General features: G+C 46.5%; 1 protein-coding gene across 2 annotated transcripts; it reads right to left on the bottom strand.

Annotated features, from left to right (window-relative positions):
* Positions 1 to 14,890: 14,890 nt before the first annotated feature.
* On the bottom strand, positions 14,891 to 22,712 carry ZBTB2 (zinc finger and BTB domain containing 2). Of its 2 annotated transcripts, XM_059469018.1 has the most exons (3): positions 22,596 to 22,712; positions 18,699 to 18,882; positions 14,891 to 16,717 (listed from the first exon to the last, which is right to left on the bottom strand). In XM_059469018.1, exons 2-3 carry the CDS (start codon positions 18,869 to 18,871, stop codon positions 15,355 to 15,357), a joined length of 1,536 nt encoding a protein of 511 aa, XP_059325001.1. In that variant the 5' UTR covers positions 18,872 to 18,882; positions 22,596 to 22,712; the 3' UTR covers positions 14,891 to 15,354. The 2 variants fall into 2 exon arrangements, with proteins under 2 accessions (XP_059325001.1, XP_059325000.1); XM_059469017.1 differs by lacking the exon at positions 22,596 to 22,712 and having other exon boundaries at positions 18,699 to 18,904.
* Between the last annotated feature and the right edge of the window lie 3,302 nt (positions 22,713 to 26,014).

The following is a 26,014-nucleotide window of genomic DNA, read 5'->3' as shown; positions in this document are numbered from 1 at the left end:
GCTGATGGCCTCACAAGGAAGGATGTGGCTTGGAATGAGCAGCAATGTGGAGCAGAGGGCCAGTGGAATTGGCAGCATGGGGTTTGGAGTTCTAATTTGGCAGGGGGAAGAATGATGTGATAAAGGAGGGTGACTTTGCTCTGTGAACGTTTTGAGATACTCCTAACAAGGTGGGAACAAGCCACCACAATGCTAACACCTGCAACAGGGCTGCTGTCATCTCTAGTTGGGCATGACATGTAGTCTTTACAAAAGTAAGAATTAAAGTCAGGGGTCTGGTGTCTGTTCTGCTGTCTATAAAGTTAGCATGTGTCTGTTCTGCTTCAACATCCTCCTGAAAAAATACTATCAACTCATTAGAACAGGAAGAAGGGTTTAAGGAAGCATCTTGTATTCCCCCTTGAAAATGACATCCACTTCCAGAGCTTGAAAAGGCTGTGAATAATCACAGAATGATTTGGGACAGGTGGGACCTTGAAGACCATCTGGTTCCAACCCCCTCTGCCATGGGCAGGGCAAGGAGTGATGATTTGATGAAATGAGGGGAGCAGAGGTCTGATATGCCACAAGAGCTGTGCCCTGGGGATGGTCTCTGTGTCAGCTTCACCCTGTCCTCTTCATCTGTTCTACAGATAGGCCTCTGCCCCTCCTACAAGGGAGGATAACCAACACGATGCCTTTTCTCTAAGCAGCCAGACAAGAGGGGATTGTGGCAAACTGCAATGCATTTGCAAGCCAGTTGCTGCCCTGGAAGGCAGACATCCCAGGAAGCAGCCTGCGAGCAATCCCTGCCTTCTCCCCAGCAAAAGTGCTCCCCTGGGAGGCTCTTCTGTGTCCCCTCAGCCTGCAGTACTATGGCCTCCTCTCCCCTACCCAAGCTAGCTCTCTCTGCTTTGTAAGCAGGTTCCTGGTGAACTTTTAAATTAATTTCTGAGGGATTTTCATGGGACAGTCCCAGAGGCAGCGTTACAGTCAGTGGTACCTGTAATTTCCCATAAAAGCAGCTGTATGAAACAGAAGTCCTGACACACAACCACCTGGACTAGCATGATTTCCTTTCACTATTCCAGGGTAGCCATGAGGGCAGCAAAAAGACAGACAGAGGTGATGCTCAGCCAGTGTTTGAGGGTAGTGTATGCCCAGGGCCAAAAAGGAGTAAAGTTTTCAAGACTGGCTCACTAATGTAGAGGAGGCTGGGAGGTTACAGCTCCAAGGAAAGTCTGCTAGGTAAAGATGGGGCAAGGGGGAAACATTATTTATTCAGAGGAAATTTTCTTAGCCCAATTACATTTTTTTTTTAATCTCCCAGATAATGTTTTCATTATCATTTCATGAGCATGATTAAGAATCTGAAGGACAAATATGAACTGTCCATTATTCTGGAACTGACATGAACTCTTCTAAACTAGAGTATTTGCTGAATAATCTTGAAAATAGCATTATTTTCTTTGGCATACATCTCCCTGCTGGGAAAATGCTTTTATTGGATTTTTGCATAATCTGTCTTGATCCTGCAATTGGATTCCAGCTCATACATCCTCTCTCCTCCCCACAGCAGAGCCAGCTAATGCCTCACAGATGCAAGGGGGGAACCTGCATTGGTATGAATGATGTGGCAAAGGCTGGGCATATTGCTTACAGTTCTCATACAAAAGCATGTTTAATTTAAAAATTCCAAACAAACAGACAAATCCCTTGAGCCATTATTGGCACCAGTTGGTAGAAGCAGGCTCTTATTCATTCTGGGCTCATATTAATCATGGCAGTATATTGACTATGTTGAAATTGCTGTTTGGTTTTCTTTCACTCATAGGCAATAGTTGCTCACGAAGAGAACAGACAATACTTCTTTCTGTAAATACCCCTTGAAGCGTCTCAAGGCTCTGGACGTTCCTGTTACTAGTTATATATTTTTCCAATAGAAGAGGCATCACATTTTGTTTTCTCTTTCCAGTTAAGAGCTTGGATCACTTGGGTAGCATTAAACCCTGCAATCTAAGCAGGTGAGATGGTTTTGCTTAAAACTTCTCAAAATCCTATTTTTAGTTTTAACTACTGTACAGGGAACACAGGGATGATGTGCTATAACAAAGCAACCTGCTATATTTCTATATTGTACCACAGAAACCAGGAAACTTGGCATGTCACTGAAAAAATAATACTTGAATTTTGAATGATAAAGTAGGCAAGGTAATGATTATTTTTTCCTATTGAGACAAAGTAAAATTAGCAGGAAAGTGGTGGTGGTGGCACTGACAACAGGCAGGGAAGCAGAAGAGCACAGCTGGAGGATTGCAGGAGCAGAGACCAACATGCATCAAGTGATGTAAAATTGCTGCTACTGGAAACAGAATGTTTATTATGACAAATTTGGAATTAGGAAAAAAAATCAGAGAAGTTCCACAATCTGCAAATCCAGGAAAAGATTTAAATGAGTCGAAAAAAAGGAGTGCTTTTATTGAACATGAATTTGTCACCTGTTTGCAGGAATGCAGATAATATGGCCACTGTGGCTTCTCAAGAATGAAGTGCTCTTTAGAGAACTTGTTCATACATACATATGAACATTTGAAGTAAGAGTATCTTCACTTTAAAGATAACCTGATCGCTTTAACATAATGCTTACCAATGAACCAAAGAGTGTGAAGGTAGTGCTTTCCTTTCTGCAAGAGGAAAGACAGGTAAGAGAGCTTTTAAAAATTTGCTAGAAATAAGAAACATGAAAGTGTATGAAACTAATAATGATCTTTGAAGTGTAAAGCTCAATTGTCCTGCTCGTTACCAATTTTCTTAAGGGAGAAACCAAAACCCTCTACCTGGCTCCTACTCTAAATATAGCACACAAACCAAAGTTTAGAAGGTTATGTTTGAATTTTAAATGGGCTAAGACTGAAATATTAATGATTCCTCAGCTTAGAAGAGCCTTAAATAGACTATCAAGTGAGCAGCGCTTAGGTTAGACTGTTGTGATCTCAAAATGTAACCAAACAATGAGCACAGAGTGTCCATAAAGTGAGAAGATACTCTGGCTCTTAAGCAGCGAGGAGGACGAGGAGGAAGACTAAACAGAGGGAGTATTACTGGTGATGCTTGGGGAGTTAATACTTTCCATCCCTTCCTAAGCCAGCGCTCTGGGCTGGAGGAGCAGATGGACATTTGTGTACTTCGTGTGCACACACACATGTGCATACACACACCCTCCCTCTGGCAAGGACGTGCTCAGGCTCTGTCCCCTGTCTGGACCTGGGGACAGGGAACTTCAGCAGCTGCACTGAAGCTCAAACAATCGCTTCCCCTTGGCCTTGCGCTTCCCTGGCGCCGCTGGAACATGGTGTGCAGGGACGTGCCGGTGTTTCCGCTGCGCTGAAACGTCTCTGCCACCTGCTTATCAGCTCTCGGGTCTCTCCTGGCAGCGCTGCCGCTCTGTGGGGGACACAAAATATCCTCCCGGGGCGTCTTGTCCCTGGTGCACCTGCCCCTGCCAGCCTCGGGACTTGGCGCCTCTCAGTGGAACCGCGGAACCGCCTCTGGAGCCCACCGTGGAAAAGGCTCTGCTCTCCGGGACGAGCCCGCTGCGGGACGGGGCTGCACAGACCCTCCTGCCCCTTTCCTTGGCTTTCCAGTGCAGCCACTGTGTGCGGGGATGATGCCCGGGGATGATGCCAGGGGGATGTTGCCCGGAGATGCTGCCCGGAGATGCTGCCAGGAGAATGCTGCCGAGGGATGCTGCCCGGGGGATGCTGTGCGGGATGCTGTCCGGGAATGCTGCCAGAAGGATGCTGCCAGGGGGATGCTGTGCGGGGATGCTGCCAGGAGAATGCTGCCGGGAGATGCTGCCAGGGGGATGCTGTGCGGGGATGCTGTCCGGGAATGCTGCCAGAAGGATGCTGCCAGAAGGATGCTGCCCAGGGGGATGCTGCCCGGGGATGCTGCCTGGAGATGATGCCCTGGGATGATGCCCGGAGATACTGCCAGGGGATGCTGCCCGGGGATGCTGCCCGGGGGATGCTCTCTGGGAGATGCTGCCAGGGGATGCTCCTGGAGGATGCTGTGCGGGGATGCTGCCAGGAGAATGCTACCGGGGGATGCTGCCAGAGGGATGCTGTGCGGGCGTGCTCTGCGGGGATGCTGCCAGGAGATGCTCCTGGGAGATGCTGCCCAGGGATGCTGTCCGGGGATGCTGCCCGGGATGCTGCCCCGCGGAGGGCCGGGATGCTGCACGGTGTGACGGCACCATCTAGCGCTGTCCCTGCACACCGCCGCTGCATGCTCGGCCGGGAGGAGGCTCAGCTGGGGCTTCTCACAAAAAAAAAAAAAAAAAAAAAAAAAAAAGGAAAACGTAGAACCATTATCTCCTGCTTCTTAACATCTCAAAAGGTGGAGAAATCGATGTGGCAAAGGAAGAAACTTCTGGCTGTTTTCTTCCCAGCTAGCTGAAATTCCACCCAGCTCTGGCAGCTGTTGAAGAGTAAAAAGCAGGGCAGAGTATTAGTTTGCATTAGTGATGTGTGTGCACAAAACACACGTGTGAAATGATGAGCTGCTTTAGTGGGCTCTGAAGGGAAAATGCAAGTTCAGTTCTAGATGGCTGCTGGTTTTGGAGCCTGAAAGTCTTCAGAGGGAGCTGCAAGCCACAGGAAAGGTACAGACTGGGCTTCTGAGCTGGGAGGTAGGGATACACCAGCTTACCCCAAAAGCCTTTGGCAGCAGATCCAGCAGAAACTGGGCTGCTGAGGCTCTCCTGCTTCCTGGGTGATGGAGGGAACACCTGCAGCGTGAGGGAAGGGAAGCTGAGAGAGCACTGGAGTCATTAGCCAAGGAAAAGTGGCAACGTCTTTCAAGACATTCAGCCTGTTTGCAGATACACCCAGTATGTACCACAAATGGTAAAAACCAGAGGAGAACCTCAATGAAAGTAAAGGTAATGGAAAAGGAAAAGAGCCAGCCTGTCTCTATGTGAAAAGGAGAAAGCAAACTGGGGAAATAGAGAAGCACTACTGAGTACAAGTGGTTGTGGAAAATGTACCTAGATGAAGAGCAAACTCTAAGTCAGTTAAATGTACAGACAACATCAGTTTTACATTAATTAGCTGAGTTTCCTTCTTCATAATAATCCCCTGTATCCATACCCAGGGATTGTGGTGACAAAGAACAACTTCAAAGTACAACTTCAAAAAAAGTAATGACCAAGGCAGAGGGTTTTAGGGGTGTGGTGTCTTGGGCACCTGCATGGCAAGGAGCAGCTAACAGCAGATCATGGAGGCCCAGCAGCTGCTGCCAAACCACTCACTGCATCTGTTCCCAGTACAGCTGATACAGTCACTCCTCTTAATGATGGATGGCCACTATCAACGTGAGAGAAATGTTTTTCATGACCCCAGCACTGGGGGCAGATCGATGAGGTTTGCTGTTATCTGTCAGGGACTTCACTGTACATTTACTTGTCTATTCCAAAGCTTAAACTGTAGTTCTAGCATGTGTATAGCTCATGCTACATTGCCTAAAGAGCTGGAAATGTTAAAATTTCCACAAGAGGTCACTGTGAGGCAGTGCATCAGTGATGGAGGAAGGGGCTGCTTCACAAAACCTGTAAAGACTATGGACACAAGAGCCCAGAGAAACTAAACAAGAGCCCAGTCACAAATTCATCTTTTGGGCAGTCAGATGGACAGGTGGGAGACAAACAGGTGCTACAAGAAACCCAAAGGTTATCCCTGTCCCAGAATAAGAAATTAGTTATGTGCTGTGCCAGAGACTATTAGGAGGAGGAGGCATATTCCAGGATGAAGTATAATAATCTGACTACTCCTTAATTTACTAAGGAAAAATGCAATCTGGGAATGGAGCCCACAACATCAGAAGGCCCTAGTGCTGTTGAAGAAAGCCATCAATGTGTTTCAGTCACTGGGACTCATCTGCCCTGTGTGGCCCCCTCACTGTACATCCAGGTGGGAGAGACGGGATGGCTGGGGACTGGAGCAAGAGTGACTGCCTGGACACATGCAGCATCAACCCACTTTGGGTTCAAAACAGAATGTACGAATGCAATCATATGTAACAATAAGATTGCTGTAAAATAATTATGAAAAGAAAAAAATATTTTGAATAGGAAGCCAGAGATTATGGTTTTAGAGGATGATCATGAAGCTGGGCAGTGGGGTCATCATGAAGGCAAGTGCACTTACCCTCTAATAAAGCCTTTTGAAAAGCAAAGAGTATGAGTGTTTATTTCTGTGGTAAGCATAGGCTGCCTCACTCCCAAAGCTTTTTACACTTCAGTGAAATTTGCATCAGAAAAGGTGGAAGGTGTAGCTGCTCCCTAGACCATTTTCTGCATTTGCTTAACTGAGACCTTTTTATCTCCATCTCTAAGAACTGCTTGGGAGAATAAGATAATCTTGAGAGAGCAAGTTGTTGTTAATAAAACTTTAATAATTCTCTTCTTTCTGTCAGATACACTGGGCATCCATGTGCCATTTGGAGAGATGCCAGTCTTGGAGAACAGCTGCCAAGGTTCTGGCAGAGTCAGGAGCTTTATCCATGAGGCTTCATTCAGGGGTGCTCACAGCTGCTCTTTGAAGACCTTACCTTTTTGTCATGGTCGTAAAAAGCAGTGCCTTTAATGCTCAGTGTAGCTACATGTGTGCTCCATGCCATGGTCTGCACGACAGAGCCAAGATAATGGAAGATATCTCAACCCACTCCCCTCATGGAGGACATCAAGGATTCCTCTGCCTCCTTCTCCCTTTTCCTGTCAGGAGACAGGGACAGAAACAAGGACATGTCCTGCACGTGCTCTCAAGTGAAAGGGAAAACTGAAGCTGAAATTAGAGAAGGTTGAGTGAGAAGGGGAGAAAATCACATTCTGTTTATAGGCTGCAGTGGTTAAAATACTTGTTTGGTGTCATTCCAGCTGAACAGGCAGTGTCCTGAGCCTGCACTCTCCACCAGTGGCTACACTGACTTTCTACAGCCCCTCTCTTCCTTCAGCAGCTCTTTTGCAGCCCCATTCTGGTGGGAGGTCACCACTCTGTTCCTCTGCCAACCCTAACCCTAATCCTTGTCCTGGTTCTGGCTAGGATAGAGTTAACTGCCTCCCTAGCAGCTGGTGCAGAGCCATGTGTTGCACTCAGTGTGGGAATAACACAGGGGTGATGAAGTTGTTGCTGAGTAGTGCTTGCCCCAAGCCAAGGACATTCCAGCTCCCGTCGCTCTGCAGTGAGGAGGAGCACGAGGAGCTGAGGGAGCATGGCCAGGACAGGAACTGCCTGGGACTGCTGGGCTGTGCCTCTCTTGGTTGTGGCAATGCTCACTGCTGGGCTGTGCCTCTCTTGACAGACCCAGCACGGCTGCTGCACTGGGGACTTGGCCACCACAGTCCCTGTCAGAGGCAGTGCCATTCCTGGACCCCAACCATTGCTTCTGCAGGTGCCTGAATTCCCTGGGATCTCCTTTGGGTTCCTGAGAGCTGGAGCAACTCATCCATATCACCTTAACACATTTCCTGCTGTGGGATGATACCAAGAAATGAATGCATTTTCTTGGTCCCATTAAACACTGAAAAAGAATTTTGCCATCCAGCTGGTAGGTTTCAAACACAGATTGAGGAACTGCCCTTGTCTGCAGCACTTTGCAAGCTGGCACTTTTCAAAACCTCCTGTTTCACTTCAGGCAGAGCAGTTCAGCTCCGTCCAGGAGACCTCTGGAAGCCTGGAGTGTCACTGCTTTGGAAACCCCGGTTGTGCTCAGTGGCAGAGACGTCAGTGCTGAGTGCCACTGTCATTGTATCTCTATTTCCCAGCTCTCAGAGCCATGTTTAATCACATTCCTTGACAGCAAGAGGAACTAGATGTGCTCATTTCGTCATGAGAGAGTCACCACGGAGGTGTGGCTCTGCAAGCGAGTACCGCTACTGGCAGCTGCATGACAGAGCAAATAAATCCTCTTGGCAGCAGCAGCTGCACTTTTTTCCTCTCACCATGCACAACCTCAGCTCCTGAAAGCACTCTGAGGGAGCCCACCAGCATGGCCAGATGCTGAGCAAACCATCAGCTCATGCTCCCTTGCGTAGTATCAGAAGCAGGGAGAGGTTTTCTGTGGCATTGCAACACTAGATGAGTTTCTCATGGGTCTACCATTGATACAGGAATTGATGACTTTTAATTTCTGTAGGTCAACTTCTTTTTAGAAGCACAAAACATCTCCTTTAGGACAAAGAGGAGCTATCTATGGTGGGGGGAAGGGTGGAAAAAGCATTAATACAGCCATCATTTCCAAATTCCTAGTATGCTCTTTTAAGACACAAATGCAAATCCCAAGCTAAGATTTCTGACTCTTGAGCTAACGAGAACTGAAGGTAGTGCTCCCATTCCCTGGGACAAGTGTACCACTCTACTTAGAGGAAATAGTTAATATAATGTAAAAAATCCTAAAGCAAAACAAAAAGCCCAAACCCCACCCCAAAACAGGAAAGGTGGTGTCTTTACAGGCATGATCACAGCTCCACAGCTTAGGTGGCTGCTTCCTGAATAACTGCTCAGTTCTTTCAGACTCTCCCCATTTAGTTTGAGCTGCTGTTTCACCACAATGGCTTTCCACTCTATGGGGCACAGCTCTGCACACAGATGAAAGCTGATCCACATTTCACCTGTTTCCTTCTGCTGATTTTTGCTTTTGCTTTTGCTTTGCTTGCAGCAGATAAACTCAGAAAAAACTGGTGATATTGTGGCCCTTTCCTTTGAGACATTGAGACATTTCCTATGTGACAGGAGAGTGATGCACAGCAACACTTACATCCTTCAAGTTATGCCTGTAGTAGGGTTTTTAAAAAATTAATATCATACTACAGTTTTATTTAAAAGGCCATGAGAATTTTGAATGTTAATAAACTCAGTGAACAAGGATAAAGTTTCTACAAATGTTCTTTTTTCAGTTCTTGTGCACAAATCAGGACTTGTTCTGGGTCCCCATTCTGTTATCAGCATTGCAAAGGTGCCTCAAAATGAGATTTAAAAAATCTAATTCTGAGTAAGAATGCAATTATATCGAAGAACAAGATTATTATTATTATTGAACAATTATTACTCCATATTCTGTGCATATGTCTGTCTGTGTGCCAGCAGCCAGAGTGGTGCTGGTTTGGTGATGGTGCATCCCTTCCTTTCCTCAGCACCTGCCAATCACATGCTTTGAGTGACTATTTCACTTCACATCCTTTGAGCACTGCTGCTGGGGTGGAAGGACCTGACCTTCCACTTTTCCCTGACTTTACCCTTTTACAGGACACTCAGGAAAGGCCTGCTCTTGCTGGGTTGGGACCTTCATGCTGGCAGAGACCAACAGAGAGCCTGTGGCCAGTGTCCATATCCAGGGCTGCCCAAAAGCTGTGCTTTTAAAAATTGTGTCAACTTTTGTTAATTTTTAACTTTTGTTAATTGTGTTAACTTTTCATTATCCAGAGCTGCTGTATTGCAGCAGAGTTCCAGATCCCTGCTGTATTTGGTGCCAGACTGGCTCAAGTCAGGAGATGAGAGGGCAGCATCAGAAAAGGGGCCCAGATCCACAGCAGCAGAAAATGGCCCAGATCACAGCAGCTCTGGCTTGGCTCCTGCTTGGTGCTCCCCGAGGTACAGCCCCTGCTGAGGCCCAGCCCTGCTGGCAGAAGTGCCTGTGGCTGCAGGAACAGTGGCACAAGGGACTGCAGCCTGGCACAAGTGACTGTTTGGCAGGTCTGGTGAGCCTGGAAGACTTTGGAGTGAGCTGCAACAAGCCACAGGAAAGGTACAGACCGGGCTTCCAAGCTGGGAATACAGGAATACACCAGCTCACGCCAAAAGCCTTTGGCAGCAGATCCAGCAGAAGCCAGGCTGCTGAGGGTCTCCTGCTTCCCAGGGTGATGGAGGGGACACCTGCAGTGTGAGGCAAAGGAAGGATGAGCACCCTGACCCTCACCCTGGCAACTCTCTTGCTCATAAGCATGTGCTTCAGTCAGTTCCTGAGTTAATGGATGTGTGAATTGTTGAAGCAACACAATGAAAGATCAGACTAATTTGTCAAAAATGGATTGCAGCCTGGTTTGACTTCTACCTAATAAGTTCATGAAATAAATCTTGATTGACAGAGTACATTGCTCTGTGAATTTGAGAGACCCAAATAAACAATGGCAATATATTAAATAATTCACTGCTGAAACTGGAATTGCACAATACAGTAGTAACAAAATAGAAAGTGCTTTAACCATGTGGTTGAGAGATTAAGGATAGAAGGAAACAAAGGATTGATCAGGAATCTCCCTTACAAAGCGTATGAGCTGCTTCAAAATGAGACCTGACACAGTGAGCAGATTGGGTACAGGCGGTGGATCTGTGCTGAGGCATGCTGGAGTGGTGGGTGCCTCCTCCACACTCTGCAGAGCAGTACAGTAAGTGAACATTTGTGTTAACTTTCATGCTGTGGCTCTGCTTCTCTCTTCCCTGAGCAGATTTCCTAAGGTTCCAGGAAGGCTTCAGCTTTGGCCAAGGCAATAGGCACAGGCTGAATATGAGGAAGGCCTGCTGGCAGCTCCTTTGGCACTGGAACACTGGCACTCATTCCTCAAGGAATGACAACAGTCACTGACAGCTGCTCCTAGGCCATGCTGAGCTCTTGCATCTTGGCACACGTGATCTGTTCAAAAGCATGGATGCACCAACATCACAGCACCAGGGCTGTACTGCACAGGAAATGTGTTACGTGGTTTTGGCTAAATTCCATCTAAATATGTCCTTCTTAATGGCAGACTTGATAGGAGACCATATTTAAGGACAGTGAATTCCTCTTATTTCTAGAGATGATCACAGATAATTTGGCAAATGCACATTAATGGTGTTGCAAAAGATTTCTTGCTTCTCTCTATTTTGTTGTACTTTTGGTATGAGTGGGATTTCATTATCCAGTGAGAATGGGCATTTTTACAAATAAAAACAAGTGAACAAAACAAGAGCTGTAGAAGTGGAAACATTCTGTCTCAGAGTAACAGCTGGAGTATCTGAACAGCCAGCCTCCATCACCACTGGTAGTCTGTCACCTAGATTTCATTAATCAAAGTATGCTGCTGTAATTAACAGTGTAACATTTACAGTGTTGAAGTAGGAATCTAATTGGTTTTAATTTTTTTTTTCAAAGTAACCCGATTACTCCTAATCATTCATAACTATGAAGTATCTTAAAACACTTGTTGATGTTTGGGAAGCAATAAAGAGGAGAATCAATGACAGAACTCCAAAATTAACTTCCTTTATATGTCTTTACTTTTCAAGATTAAAAGATGTGGAAATACAATCAAGGAAAATTACTTGAACTTGGTCAAGAATTAATCTGATTGATCTTTAAGTGCTTGGGACAAGAATAGCTAAAGAATTGTATTACTCTCCACAAAGGCAAAATATCCAATCAAGGTAATCCTCCAGTTAAGCAGATTGGGAAAAAAATCATTGAGAGACTGTGATGCCAGCAGGTACCAGGTACCACAGCACCTGCTTGAGTCTAACCAGGTCTCCTTTAAAAAAAGATGCAAAAGATGTTGCAATGCCAAAGAAATTATTTAAAATAAACAGAATGAAATAGGTTTCTTTTTTTTTTCCTCTTGCAGCTCACAAGTTTTTGTGACTGAGGCTGTTACTTTATGGGATTTGGAGCTGAAGAGCCAGCCAGATTTTTTAAACATCAAGACAGCAACTGTAGGCTCTGCAGTGCAAACAGGAGAAATTTTAAGTATCCAATGTTTGTTACACAAGTCTTCTGATAAATTCTCCCTCTGCTGAAGCAGAATGATTATCAGACCAGTGATGGAGAAGATACTTGATGGAAAAATATTGACTGCAATGGACTGCAAACTTCACTTTCAGAAGTGATAATCCTCTATTGGAGCAGAGAGATTTGTAGGTGTTTGATACTTTTGAAGTCAAGGCAGAGATGTCAAGTGACATGCCTAGGAAATTACCTTGGAAGATATTCCTTTGGAAAAACATGGAGCTGAAGTTCCAGCCCACGGCCTTGAATGATGGCAGATTTTCACCAACTTCTCAGCAGTTCCTGCTAAGATGTCTGCTTTTATTTGGTAGAAAATTCACAACTTCAGCAGGTGAGCAGACTGAATGAGCAATGAGCAATGAGCAGTCACAAATCTCCAAGTCAAACTGAAAACCAGACCCCGGAGTTATCTCTAACTGGAATAATAATTCAGAGGGTTTATAAAAGAAGCTTGAGCAATACTGCATTTGTGCTGCAATTTCCCAAATTCTTGATGCAGCTGTTAACCAGAATTATACTGTTTCTAATATGTTGTAAAGGAACAAAACTGCTCACGAAGTTGAAAGGCAATGACCTAAATATCCCAATGGAGCATCAGACAATAAAAAGGTATTTAAAAGAAACCATTATCATAGCTCAACACATATTAAAACAGTCTCTTTATTGTGGCTTTTTTTTCTCTTTACCTGACAGTGTTATTTCATAAGAATAAATATTAACAGGTGAAAGTATCTCTGCTGAGCCTGCAATTTCACATTCCTTGTAGCAACAGGACCATCATAACCAACTCCTTCCATGGCTGCTTGTTTCCCTGCCCCACCCTGCTCATTCTTGCTGGGCAGCACACCAGCCTGCAAGGCCACTCTGCCCTCCAGAGGAGCTGCCTGCCTGAGTGGGAGTCACCACTTCCCATCTTCTGCACCCTGGGTGCTGCCAGCAGCAACGCTGCTTTCAGTAAGGCTCTTCCCAGCTCATCTCTGTCTCTGCACAATCTGTGAGCTGTTCAAAACCTTCTGCAGAGCTAAAATAAGGAACAAGTTTGACAGAAAAATAGCTTCTTTTAAGACTGGTTGTTTTTTGCTTGAGTCCATTCAACACGTAACCTAGAAAACATCATGATGTCCTAACAGTGGAGAAGGAGAAGTGAGAGCAGGAATAATGTCTCACAATAAATGCTGTGGCCACATGCACCCTTACACAACCAGCCATCTGGGGAGTTGAGCTGAACTGCTGTACTTTGCCCCACAGCAGAACTGGAGCATTGGATTTAAAAAAAAAAAAAAAAAAAAAAAAAAAGCATCTAAGCAGTAACTAACAGCTGAGGTGGTAGCACCTTTAGCAGCTTCAGTCATTTTGGAAATGAACTTGTGACTATCCCCTAAACCAAGATATCTCAAAAGCTGATGTTACCCTGAACTAGGAAAGGTTTATTCTTTTGTTTTTCTATTCTCAGAGCATTTTGGACTAAGAAAGATGAAATAAAACCCACATTTAAGGAAATTATACTGGTAGATGAGGATCCTAAAGTTTTAAAATGGGCAGCACTAAAATAATTCTCTAAGATGTTATTTTTTTACCTCAAAAGACTTCTAAACTTTGAAGTCAATTGATTTTAAACCTATTACTCTAATAAAAGAGAGATAATAAAATCAATAGCACTTACAATAAACTTTACAATAATGGTCACATTATAATAAGCTGGGAAAAAATCTAGTATGTAGAGACGTTTTGTGCTAAATCCACCTCAAGTTTTAGTAAGCTCATTGTTCACCTGTGTGATGGAGGTTTTTAGTCTGATAAACCGAATACACTGCTTGGCTTTTAAACTCATTCAGCAAGAGCTCATCCAGGAAGACCGAACACCAACAACCTTTCGCCTTCAACTCAATAAATCATATCCCATTTAATTCAGTTTTTATTCAATGAAATGATGTATAAAAACTTACAAATCTGAGAACTTAACTATACACAAAAAGATGATATTCAGTTTAAACGTATACACAGAGAAGAGCTGTGGTTTGTGACTTGCCCTCTCCCACCCCTCCCCCCAAACACACACTGTCTCCATTTATGATGGGGCACTTTTTCTGTCCACTTAGAACTTCTGTTGGCCCAGTAATTGCTCAGTGGGCTTCACTGCTGCTGTCAGTTTAGGTTTTTAGGCTACCAGCAAAAAATCTGGGCATCTATATAAAATAATAAAAATCAACAACTTGATTTTTAACACAAAGATGCAGTACTACCATCAGCAGTAACTAAAACTACAGAATTCACCCTTTCAGTTTTTGCAGGCTTTGTCTTGGCTTTCAAAATAACAGGACTCTCATAGAGCAGAATTTCCCAGCCAGCACTACAGATTCATTTTAAAACAACCATGATCACCTGTTGCTATAACACAGCTTTTCCTTCCTCTTAACTCATGCCATTAGACCAAATGAAATCATGGACATTGCTTGCCTGAGTAAGGGAATAAAGCTTTTTCTCTCTCCTTTCATCCAGAATGACTCAAAGCTCTGTATAGCTAACAACACACGCATGTGCTGCACTGATGATGGTGCAGTGCTCACCAGTATGCCACTTCCCTAGTTTCCTTGGTAGCTTGGGTGACAACACTTACCTACTGGCTTCTCTTCAACAGGTCAATAAAAATGCACACAGCTCAGGACATTTCAAATTTGGCTAAAAGCAACCTGTGCAATGACTAGCTTTGTCAAACAACTAAAAGACATTCCAGGCTGAATCTGAGAGCAGACGGCCAGTTACTTAAAAAGGATGTGTGCATTTATTTACCTGTACCAAATATACACACAGACACTTTATATATATATAAATCTTTATACATATACAGTATTTATATATATATATATATAAAGATTGCCATCACATTACTATTACAGCTACTTAAGTCAGAATTTGACTAAGTAAGACTTGGCTTGACTCTGAAACAGATACCCAAAGGCATACTTGAAGGAAAGCATATACGGCTGAAAGAAAACCAACACCCTCAGCTCTTTTTAACTCAATGAACAGAGATTCCTGCATTCTTTGAGGAAAAGTTCTGAGGGCTTAGGTTATAACCTTAATCAACTTGCATGCGGACTTGTAAAGAGCACGGTGTTTAATCTGCCAGATCTCAAAATGCCTTCTACCAGGGAAACTAAAATACAAATATCCTTGGCTTACCAAACTGATACTCTGTTTCTCATTACACTCATCATTGTATCTAAATACACTTTTAAGCAATCTAAATTTTGTTTAAAATCTATTAAATTTGGAATAACTAATACTATCAACATAGTTAGCTGGATTGTTTTTCCACATGTTCCTTTGTATTAAAATCAATTTTGTTGTGGTTTGATGCAAGAGCTTTTTGTTTGTTTTGGTGGGAGAGGCAAAGTCCAATTTCCTTAATGTGCCAGTACAGTTCTGGTTGCTGAAGACAAAGGGTGGGAAGGAGGTTGCTGGAAAAGATGGTAGGGGTGAGGTAAGAGGTAGGGGGAGGAAAAAATTGATTTAATAAAAAATGAGTAAAGAAACTTTAAAAAATTGATATAGGTTTCACATTCAGTCTAACAACACTGCTTCCTGCTCCTTTTTGATGGAGGCTAACACTGCGTTATCAGTCTCTGTGGCTTCTGTGTCCCCACCACCTAACAGAATGGAGCGATCTTCTTCTAGCGTAAAGACAGAGTTTTGATTTTGGCACGAATGTTTGACTACTTCATTGGGAGTTGAAAAAGTTTTGTCACACAAGTTACATTTGTAGGGCTTGTTGGTCTGTACAAGCATGTTGTCCATTTGACTGCCTTCCTCAAAGGTACAGAGCTCCAGAGTCTGTTTATCCACCATGGTGTACGTGTCCATGCTCTGGTTTAGGCACACGTGTCTGGCAGCCTGGTTAGCCCTACAAAAGCTTTTGTCACAAGTGCTGCACTTGAAGGGCTTGCCCGTGTGTATGTACATGTGCTCCCTCCAGTGGCTTTTCTGAATAAATTTGCGACCACAGATGGAACATTCGTATTTCCGTCTCTTTACCTCCCTCTCTTGATCTGCCTGCTCCAGGTTGTCGATATCTGCGATATCGGAGGGGGGAGGCGTCTCTGACTGCTGCTGCCCATCAATTATTGGGGAGTCTGAGATCTGCTGCAGCTCGCTGTCACTAATCATCCCCGCTTCAGGCACTTCCATGGCATCTTTATCAGCTGTGTTGTTACAAAGAGACAAAGAAATATTACTTTCTCCCTGCTGGCTAGATGTGAAGGGAACTCCCGTGTGGATCTGCAGGTGCTCCCGCAAGCTGCTGCGCAGGTTGAACCGGCGGCCACAGAGGTGACAGGCATAGTATTTTGGGAAGCTTCCGTTCCTTTTCATAATGCTTGGCTTGACATGTGCTATTGTGAGAGAGGCAGGCTGCTCATCTGAAGAAGATGCTTCCATATTGGCCTCTTCTCCCGAAGGTGAATTATTACCAGCAGCAGACACCAATTCCGGAGACAGAGAAGATGGCAATGGGTCAGAAGCAGACATATTTGTCCGGGACACTTGTGGCAGATTTGCACCCAACTGCGAGAGCTGTGAGCCATCAGAAGCCTGCTCTTGGCTCATCCGGGATGTTTGAGGCCGTGGTTCTCGCCCAAGTTTGTCAGTCGCTGACGTAACCTTAGTGGGATGCCTTATCTGGTGATCTGCAATCTGAATGCCATATAATGAAGATGCTAATGGAAAGACTTGATCCGGGTGAGAAAAAGTTCCCTGACTTGCAAGGCTGGCCTCTTGAATTAGTGGATATGCATGCAGAAACTTTATTCCCTGCTCTAGTCGAACTGGGTCAATGAGTTGTGGTGCCATCTTCCCAGTGTACATCAAATGCAAGAGATAACTGAAGATATCTGGCTGTATGTCGGTCGCTTTCAAACGGACACATTCACTGAAAGGTGAAACAAAATTATAAATAAGACATAAGGAAAAGATTTTTTCCCAGTTCTAGGTTATTCAAGCCCTGATAAAAAGAGGAGGTTTCTACTTAAATTCAAAAGACAGAATCTGCAATAAATATAAAGGGAAATGCTTTACTGTGAAAGAGCTAATCTCAGGAGCTACTTGAAAGATGACTTCTTTCCTCAGTGAAGTAACTGGCTTGAAAGCAAAGCTGTCCCATTGCAACCTATACCATTTTAAATTGCTGTTATGTTGTGTAAATGTGTTGTCACATATTAATATATTTTGTAAACTGCAAAGACATTTTCCCCCTTTTGTTGGCTGGATTCAAACACATCTGTAGCTAAATTACAACCTGCTAGCACGGCACTCTAAATTCACAGTCCAATAAACTTTTCTCAGTATTTAGTCCTGAAAACACCTAATTCATCTGCCACTTGCTTGCTGGGATTCTATGTCCTACTAGGGTTTACAGCTACAGTTCTGCAAATGTGTGGTATTGTGTTGTCACAAGTGCATTATGATCCAGAAACCATGCAGTACAGAGTGTGAATTCACCCAGAGATCTCATGCAACAGGTGTAGCCCCTGGAATCCAGGTTTCATACACAGCAGAACAGCAGATTTTTTCCTTGAATAGGGAGGGAAAAACAGCAGCACCAGTGGACTACCTGTTCAGCCTAGCAGTCCCTTGAATTAGAACACTCAAAGGGAGATGCTTTGGCTGTGATCCCCTCTTCAGCCCGACTGAAACCAACACCACCCTCCAGCTCAGAGTGTGCCCTATGCATCAACCTTTATGATGCTCTGGACTGAGACAGCCACCACTGCTCTAGCTGAGGCTGTACCTCTGTGCAGAAAGTAAGGCAAGGTTCACAGAACAAGAAAGGAAACAGGGAACATCCTGGTGAGATCAGTTAGCTAACGAGAGGAATTGGGATTCTAATTATTTTTCATAAGTATTTGTAGCTCGTCTATTAGAAACAAACATAAATAAACCACAGAAATTCAGAAATGGGCATGATTACATGCTGTGGTCTGAATGTTCTAACTACAGTAGGCTACCAAGCGGAGGAGGAAATTATAGCCAATTCTTCTGTTTCTTGAGGTGCACCCTTCTTGAGCTCTCTCTGTGACCGCTTCTGAATTCAGATATATGACTCAAAAGTAGACTTGCAATACTGTCCTTCAAAGATGACTGTGCGCTCTTGATGGACCATCAAGACTGATAACATCTGCCTGCAGTCCTGTTTCAGAAGTGCAAATGCATTTCTCTCCTAGCAGTTCACTTCTGGCTAAGAACTCTTAGCCAAAGAGTTAAGTGTGAATCACTAACTTTTAGAGTTAGGTCAAGTATTTTGGAAAAAGACCAAAAAATCTTTAAAGTGGTCTCACACTCTCGTGATCTTTTCAATCATCTCCACAATGTTAAGCCTGTGGTACAGAAATAACTAAAAAAAAAAAACACTGAAAGAAAAGTACCCCAAACCCCCTTATTTTCCACCATTACATAGTATTCTATTATTTAATTGACAATAAAATGCAAAGAAATGAAACACATATACCTCTTTTGTAAGTTTATTTCTCAAAATCTTCTAGCAAGTACTTATTGGATTGTATGTAACATTGCACAAATGTCAAGAACAGTGTCAAGACAGAGTAGAAGACAGTGAGTGGGGGAAGTAAAGTGCAGCAGAGAAGACAGGATTCTTGAAGTATTCAATTGTAGAAATTAAATTTTCTATGCTTTTTTAAGGATAAAGAACTTGTGCTTAATTATAAAATTAGTGTTAATGAATCACAGTTCAACTTTAATATGTTTGAAAGTGAGGTTCTAGTTTGCAGTTAAGACTGTTTGCAGTTAAGACACTCTTTATGTCCTAACAAGAAGCAAAAAGAACATTTTGTTGCTAGACTCCCTTAGCTTAGTTAACTGAACAACATTTAAACCGTGAACCTTTTTAGAGTTACCTGGTTTGATGAACAAACAACATCTTGAAGTAGTTGGAGAAAGAAGCGAGGACAGATTTGTGTGCCTTGAAGTAGACATCCCCAATGGCAACTGTGCAGTCACACAGGAAACCAAACTCTCTCTGAGCATTTAGCTGCTGCAGCAGAATAAGTCCATGGTTGGCCAAATCCATTTTTTTATACTCTGAAAAGCAAATGACTTGCATGTAAAACTTTACAATAGATGCACAGATGCAACAGTAGCTGTGTCATAACAGATATTTTCTCCAATATCCAAATGTCATACTTTAGTAACACATCTTAATCCCAAGTTACTGTATAAAAGATACCTTACACACAGGCAAGGACTTGTCTTTCATGATGGGAAATGTGATTCACAAAGGTGTGAGTGATTTGCCAAGGCTTAAAGAGCAAAGGAGAACCAGGACCAAATTGTTCTGGAAAGGCATGGTGTGGGTACTTGGATATAGAAATATAAATAGCTAAGGAAGATATATTAACAAGTAGTAAAAACACCTATACAGAGTGGGAAAAAGAAAGTGTTTTGGTTGCCACTTGTCTGCTCAAATAGGAAAACTGATTTTCCTTTCTGATGTCAGTCATTCACCCACACAAGTGGGAGTAACACAACCCAATAAAAGACAAGTTAGATACTTTAACCTAGAATTTCAGTGTCTCTGTGTATCTTTTACCTAAAAGTTATGAGTCCATCCAGCTGAATCCAAGGCCAGCGTTAAATAACTGAACATTTGTTATGGTTATGCCCTCTCCTGGGAAATACCAGATACATACCTGAATCTTCCCAGGCTCAAACAGTGAATTCATTCTAGGTATTGGCAAGCCCTCTGGAACATCAATACAGGAGGGGTCAACCTTTTCACCTAATAACTATTGATCTATTTATTGAGACCAGCCACAACAGCATTTTTAAGAAGTCTGCATGCCTCATGCCTGCCTAGAAAATCAAGAAACTCAAAGGGTGGGAGGTGCAGTTCTGTCCATGGCTGGCCACTGTCCACCCACCAGGCAGGACAACCAGGGGTGCAATGGGGCACTGACTGAGCCCCCCTAGGCCACTGCCCCTCACCCTCCTGGGCACCTCCTGCTACCAGGTGCTGGAAGCTGCCCACAAAGAACTACCTAAGGGCTTTAAATTTCTTCTCAAGGATTCAAGGGCAGTCTTGGAAGCAAAAATTGGTAACTTTGGGGGAAAAAAACACACAGGAAAACACATCAGGACAGTTACCCATGGTTGGATGGACGGATGGACGGATGGATGGATGGATATAGGGCTAGTAAGATCAGCGAGTGGAAACAAACTTAATCAAAGCAAATAGAGCTTTGGGCAAAAGTGAAAGTATGAAGCACTGTAAATCTGTACATAAACATATAAAACAGCAAGAGAAGCCAACAAAATTCCTGGCCATGCAATGCCCAGAACAGAACCAGAACGAGAAGGTCAAACTAGAAGTGGATAAAAAAGTTTGTAAAAAGTCTTGGGTGTTTTCCCCTCTAAACTTAACAGCAAGTTACCAGAATTTAAGTCAGGTTTAGACAGTTAGTTTCTTTTATACAGTAAGAGCACGGCTTTTTGGGAAAGAGAACAGAAATATGCCAGTATGTTTAGTCATTGGGGAAGCAAATATTTCTGCTTGCTGGGCAGGGAAGAACTCCCTCATATATAAAGGAATAACCAGGACCAAATGCCTTCCCTCGCATTCACATGAGATCAGAACGCACTGGAGACAGGGGTGTAAAGACAAAGAAAGAAATACAGTGCAAGATACAGCTGATTTTTTTCTTACAGTTAATAAGAGAAAAAGAAGTTAGGTTTCAGCTCTCTTTAGTTACATATTCTCCTCCCTCAACTAATGTTTGGATAACTAAGTTTGTACATACAATAGGCTAAGATTCTCTCTCTCTCTCTCTCTCTCTCTCTCTCTCTCTCTCCACAAGAGGGAATACTTGCTGTCAGCAGGAACAAAAATCATGTTTGGTGTTATTTAATCCTGCAAGATGCCCCATGTGGGTGATTTACAGAAAACTCGCTAGATTTTTTTTTACCTTTAATTTTGATTATTAATGTGTTTTACATTTTTAAAATTCAGTCTGGTTTGCACTTGGACAACAAAACTTGCCAAGCAGAGAAACCTCCGATGCGAAGGCACTCAGAGCCAGACAAGCATTCTTTCTAGTTATTACCGTCCTAAGTGTGTTTAGTTTGGAGCTTCACTCTTACCCCGAACAGCAAGCCCTTCCTTAAAGACCTGAATTGAACTTTTAAGAAATGATACATGTGCACAACATTGTGTTTCGCATGTATCTGGATGATACCTAAGCGCTCCAGCTAAAAGCACTGCAGTAATTACACTCTAAGGAAATGACAGGGCAGATGAGAAGAGCGAGGAAAGCACTTTGCACATTACAGGCATGCGTGTGCTCAGGAATTTTACCCTGAGCTCAAGGAAGCGGCGATTAACACTGGCAAGGCGGTATTTCAGTGCTGACCGCTGCAACAAGCGTGTGAAACACTTCTTGTGCCCTGAGACCCGTGGGGACAGTGCCTCCCTGGTGAGCCCCGCTCTGCCTTTGCAAGTTACCGGATCCGTTCGGCGCTGCCGGAGCCGCCACGCGAGCGGGGCCGGGCGCTCGCTCGGGAGGCCCCGCCGGGACACGGGGGCGGCACCGGCCCAGGATAACACCGGGGGAGCGCCGGTACCGCACCGCAGGACTGGGCCGGGCACGGGCAGCCAGCCGGGCTGGCAGGGAGCAGCTCAGGCACGGCGCTTCCCGCTCTGCCCTCGCACACCGGGCAGCGAACCTGGACAGCACCGAGCCCGCGGCGCTGCTCCCGCTCCGACGGCAGAGGGCACCGGCGCGGCCCCGGCCGCTCACGGACGCGCCGCGCCTCCCGCAGCGGCGGCAGGCGCCCGCTCGGTCTTCGCCCTCAGCCCGGGCGGCGGGCGGGGAGCCGGGACGGGCCTTCCGTGCCTCCCACCCCCCCCGCCCCCGGGGCGCTCCCGCCTTCTCCGGGCCGGGGGCGTGTCCGGCCGCGCGCCCGCTCCATGCCCGGAGCACGCTCGGCCCCAGTGCGGGAGCGGACGGCGCGCTCCCATTGGCCGCCGGGGCGGAAGGCCGGGCGGCCGCGCGCCGCTCTCACTGGCTGCGCCCCGCCCCTCCCTCTTGCCGCTGGCCCCGCCCACTCCCCCCGCGCACGCCACGCGCGCAGGGACGGGACGGAGACGGCGCGCGAGACGCAGCGCGAGCGGAGCCGCCAGGGCGCGCGAGACGGGAAGAGCCGCCGCCGCCGCCGCCGCCAGGGCCGGCCCATCCCAACCCGCCGGGGGGGGGGGGCGGGGGACAGGCGGGGCCGCCCCGCCCCGCGCGCGCCGGATCCCGCTGCTGCTGCTGCCGCCGCCACCGCCGCCGGAGGGGGCGGGAGGGAGGCAGCGCGGGCCTCAACCGGCCGAGCCGAGCCCCGCGCCGGGCGGCACCGGCCCCCCCCCAGCCTCCTCCCTCTCTTCCTCTCTCTCCGCGACCCACCCACTCCCCTCCGGCTCGGCCCGGCCCTACACTCGGTGCGCACCCATCCCCCCCACCGCGTACCGTGTCCCGGATGGAGCCGCCCGGCCCGGCCCGGTCCGGCCCGGTCCGGCGGGGATTCACCGGGCAGTTCCACCTCCCGCCCCGCAAAGCCCCTCGGCCCGCTCGGACCCGGCGGGGCCCTGGGAGCCCCTCACACACAATGCGGAGGTAGGGCCGAGCAGGCCCCGCCGCGCCCCCGCCGCCGCCGCCTCAGCCCGGGCCGCGGCCGGCGCGACGGGGCCGGGCGCACGTGCGGGCGGCGGGGCCGGGCTGCCCCGCGGGGCGGGCGCGGCGCGGCCGGTGCTCGCTCACCTGGGGGGCGTGGGGGCCGCCGGGTGCCGCCGCGCGGGGGCCGCCGCCGTCTCCGCGCCCGGCAGCAGCAACAACGGAGTCAGCGCGGCGGCGGCGGCGGCGGCTTTTCCTGTCCGGTTACGTTCGGGTCACATGACCGGGAGCGGAGCACAGAGGCTGCGGCGAGGAGCCCCCGCCGTGGGGGAGGGGAGGCGGCGAGCGCTGTGGCGGCAGCGGGAGACACCCAGCCCCCGCCCCTCCCTCCGCGCCCGCCCCACCGCCGGCACCGGGAACGGGAGCGGCCCTCCCGCCTTCCGGGCCCCCCCGGGGCAGAGCCGCTGCTCCCCTCCTAGCGAGGCGCGCTGCCCCTTTAAAACTCCCGGGCGGCGGAGGCCGGTGTAGCCCCCCTGCACCCCCCTTCCGCCTCCAGCGCTGCGGGATAACGGGGATCGTGGCGGCGTGCGGGGCTGGGATGGGATGGGACGGGATGGGGCGGTGCTGTGCCGTGCCGTGCCGTGCTGTGCCGTGCCGTGCCGTGCCGCGCCCGCCGCCGCCTTCCCGGCGCCCGTCCGGCCTCGCCGTGGCGGCAGAGGCTGCTCGGTGCCGCCGCCGGGGGGCCCCGAGCGGCTCCGGCCGGGCGGTGCTTGGCGGCGGGTGTGGGATGGAGCGATGGATGCCGGCGGGTGCTGCCCTCGCTGCCGGGGAGGAGTGACGGGCGCAGGTGCGTCCCGGCGCTTCCCGCGGAGTCGCCGGGGATGTGGGAGACGGGGACGGGCCGGCAGCGGCGGGACGCGGTGTCCCGGGCCCATCGGGCACGAACTCTGAGAGCCGGTGCCCTCCTCCGCGTCACCCTGGCTGCTGTCCAGGTGTCATTTATAGCGAGTTCTCGCTCCGGTGCGTCGGAAAGTGGCGGCGTGCGACCGGTGTCTGTGAAACTGCCCTGGGCACGCCGTGGCTGAGCTGTCAGATGGGAGGTTACAAGTTCAGTTGTCAAAAAGAGTGATTGAGAGTACGGACGTGGAAATGTTGGGTCTGCTGGCAGTCTGTTTAGCTGGATGCAGGTTTTTTGAAGGGGATACTCTTAACTTGCCTTTTTAAGGGATGATATAGCTGCTGTATGTAAAAATCACATCTGCAACTTCCCACAGTGGCAGATCTGGTTGTGGTGGAGTGCAGAGGGAGAGTGGCTGTAGCAAGGCCTCATTTTATCCAAATCCAAGGCGTGCTGTAGAATAATACATGAATGCTTATAAAACAGCATAAAGAAATACACCAGCAGACATACCTGGAAAAAATTGTCGGTCTTGCAGAAGTTACTAAGTCAGAGCTGTTAGCGTGGAGCAGGGATGCCGTTTTCTACAAGGGGCTGGGAGGCCCTTGGATGTGATTTCTCCAGGCAGGGAATCAGTCCAGGGACAGCCTGGATACATCTGGTAAGCAGAGCAGCGCCATGGACCAAACCATTTTCAGAGAGAAACTTTGTTGTTGAATACCTTGCGGGAAGATGTTTGGCCAGCAATAGGTGAAGGGGGTTCCTTTGCACCCCCTGCCCTGGAGCCCTGCTCCTGCTGCCCTCCAGTGTGCTTTTTGTTGTTCATGGCATACAGCATATGCTGCAATGCCAACGGTCTGAATTAGGTCCAGATGATTATTACCTTTTTTAAGGTACTTATTTAAGCCAGCATTTAGGGGCCTAGCTGTGCCTGGGATGTTGTTTCCATGGTAATTAAATAAGATATACTATGGAAAAAAAGGCCCAAACTTTGAACTTTGCATCTTGACAGCAGGTGTGCTGATGGGGAGGAGGAGTCTTGTATCTTGTCTGGTTTGTAGATCCACAGATGATTGCAGCCATCCCAGACTGTTGTAACTTCTACGGGATCTAAATTGATAAAGGATTAGACCAGTTTTATGTGTCTGACTAAGCCATCTCCACTGAAATTAATGGATGTCTTGCTAGGCACAGCTTGAGTCTTTGCATCAAATAACTCATGAATATTAATTTATTTACTCAGCTTAAACTGCATTTGAAAAGTGCAGGTTTTTAAGACTAGTGAAGTTTTAAAAACTTTAAAACTTCACTTAAAAACCCAAAAACCAATCCCAAAACCCAACAACTTTTAATTTTAATGGAGCTGAAAGCTGTCTGCTGCTGCTCCAGTACTTAGAATCTGAACAGAACCTAATCTTTAAGACCCATCTCGAATAGCTGAGATCTTAAAAACTTGTCCATTGTAGTTCAGCACAACTCTCTGAGTTCTGCTATGTGAGCATGTGTCAGAAAGTTTATAGAGTGTATTTAACCAGTCTACTTGGCAATTTTTTCCCCTGAATGGTTTCCCTTGCATTTCAGTTTTGCAAGCTAAATACAAAGTAAAGAGAGTAGATGGGCATTTGAACTCAAGTTGCTTAGTGGTTTGATGATTTGTCTCATTCTCCTGGAAGATATTGAAAAAGTGATATAATTTTTAATTTAACTGAGTGGGCTACTTAGTAAAACCAGTGTGTTTCTGGCAGATATCTGGCAGGCTTTTTAACCTCTTTTCTCTTCTGTGCTGCACTTGCTTACTTGTGTGTTGGCATTTGTGTGGGATTCTCCTCTGTGCTGTCTCTGAAACTGGAGAAAAATTAACTTAGCTATGGTTTATTTGTATTATTAACAGCTCATAATTCAGCTGTAAATCACCTTTATTTGGACTGAAATACTTGAATCCAGCAATAATGCAGTTTCTAATCCTGTTGGATTCAAGGCCTGTTGGAATCTGTAGGAAGATGGCTGTGTTGAGTGTAATGTTGCCAAACTTCAGACCCTCAGTACTGTCACCTGAGACGTGTCACCTGTGTCGCAAGGAGTGATAAGCATTCACCTGATGAATTTGGGACACTCAGCTTATCATGTGAATCTAAAATATTATTCTATCTCTTCTTCAGATTTTTGGATTTGTTTCCTAGGTTACAATCCATGCACCTGATAGTGTAATCAAAATGTATCCATGTCTCATCAAGTGGCATTACTGAGCTTTTAGTTTTTATGTTCCGGCTTTTCCTCTTGAGTTTCTAGAGTACTTGATTAGGATTTCTTTCCCACTTTTATGACTTTTTGAAAGGATTGTTCAGACAGTGCTACACACATCTGAGCACATTCTTAGTTAGGTGTGATGCTGTTGATGATAGGATGAGTCCCTAGGTTTTGGGTTTTACTTCAGTCTGCACATACTTGGATTAGAGGCAGCATTTTGTCTGATAAGATCATATTTTACATTGTAAATGAGCATGCTGCTGATGATATAAGTGTTAATAGGATGATGGAAGTGTCTGCTAATCTGAGTAAAGTCACTTGAACCGTGGGAGGAACTTGATCAAGTCCTGTAAGTGTGTCTTCTTGGATGAGTTCAGTTGAAATCTGGAGTGGAATAGCAGATTTTTTTTATTGCTATAGT

The sequence above is a fragment of the Ammospiza nelsoni genome, chromosome 3 (genome assembly GCF_027579445.1).
Source record: "Ammospiza nelsoni isolate bAmmNel1 chromosome 3, bAmmNel1.pri, whole genome shotgun sequence".
NCBI classification, from domain to species: Eukaryota; Metazoa; Chordata; class Aves; order Passeriformes; family Passerellidae; genus Ammospiza; species Ammospiza nelsoni.
This window is presented reverse-complemented; position numbering and strand designations above follow the sequence as displayed.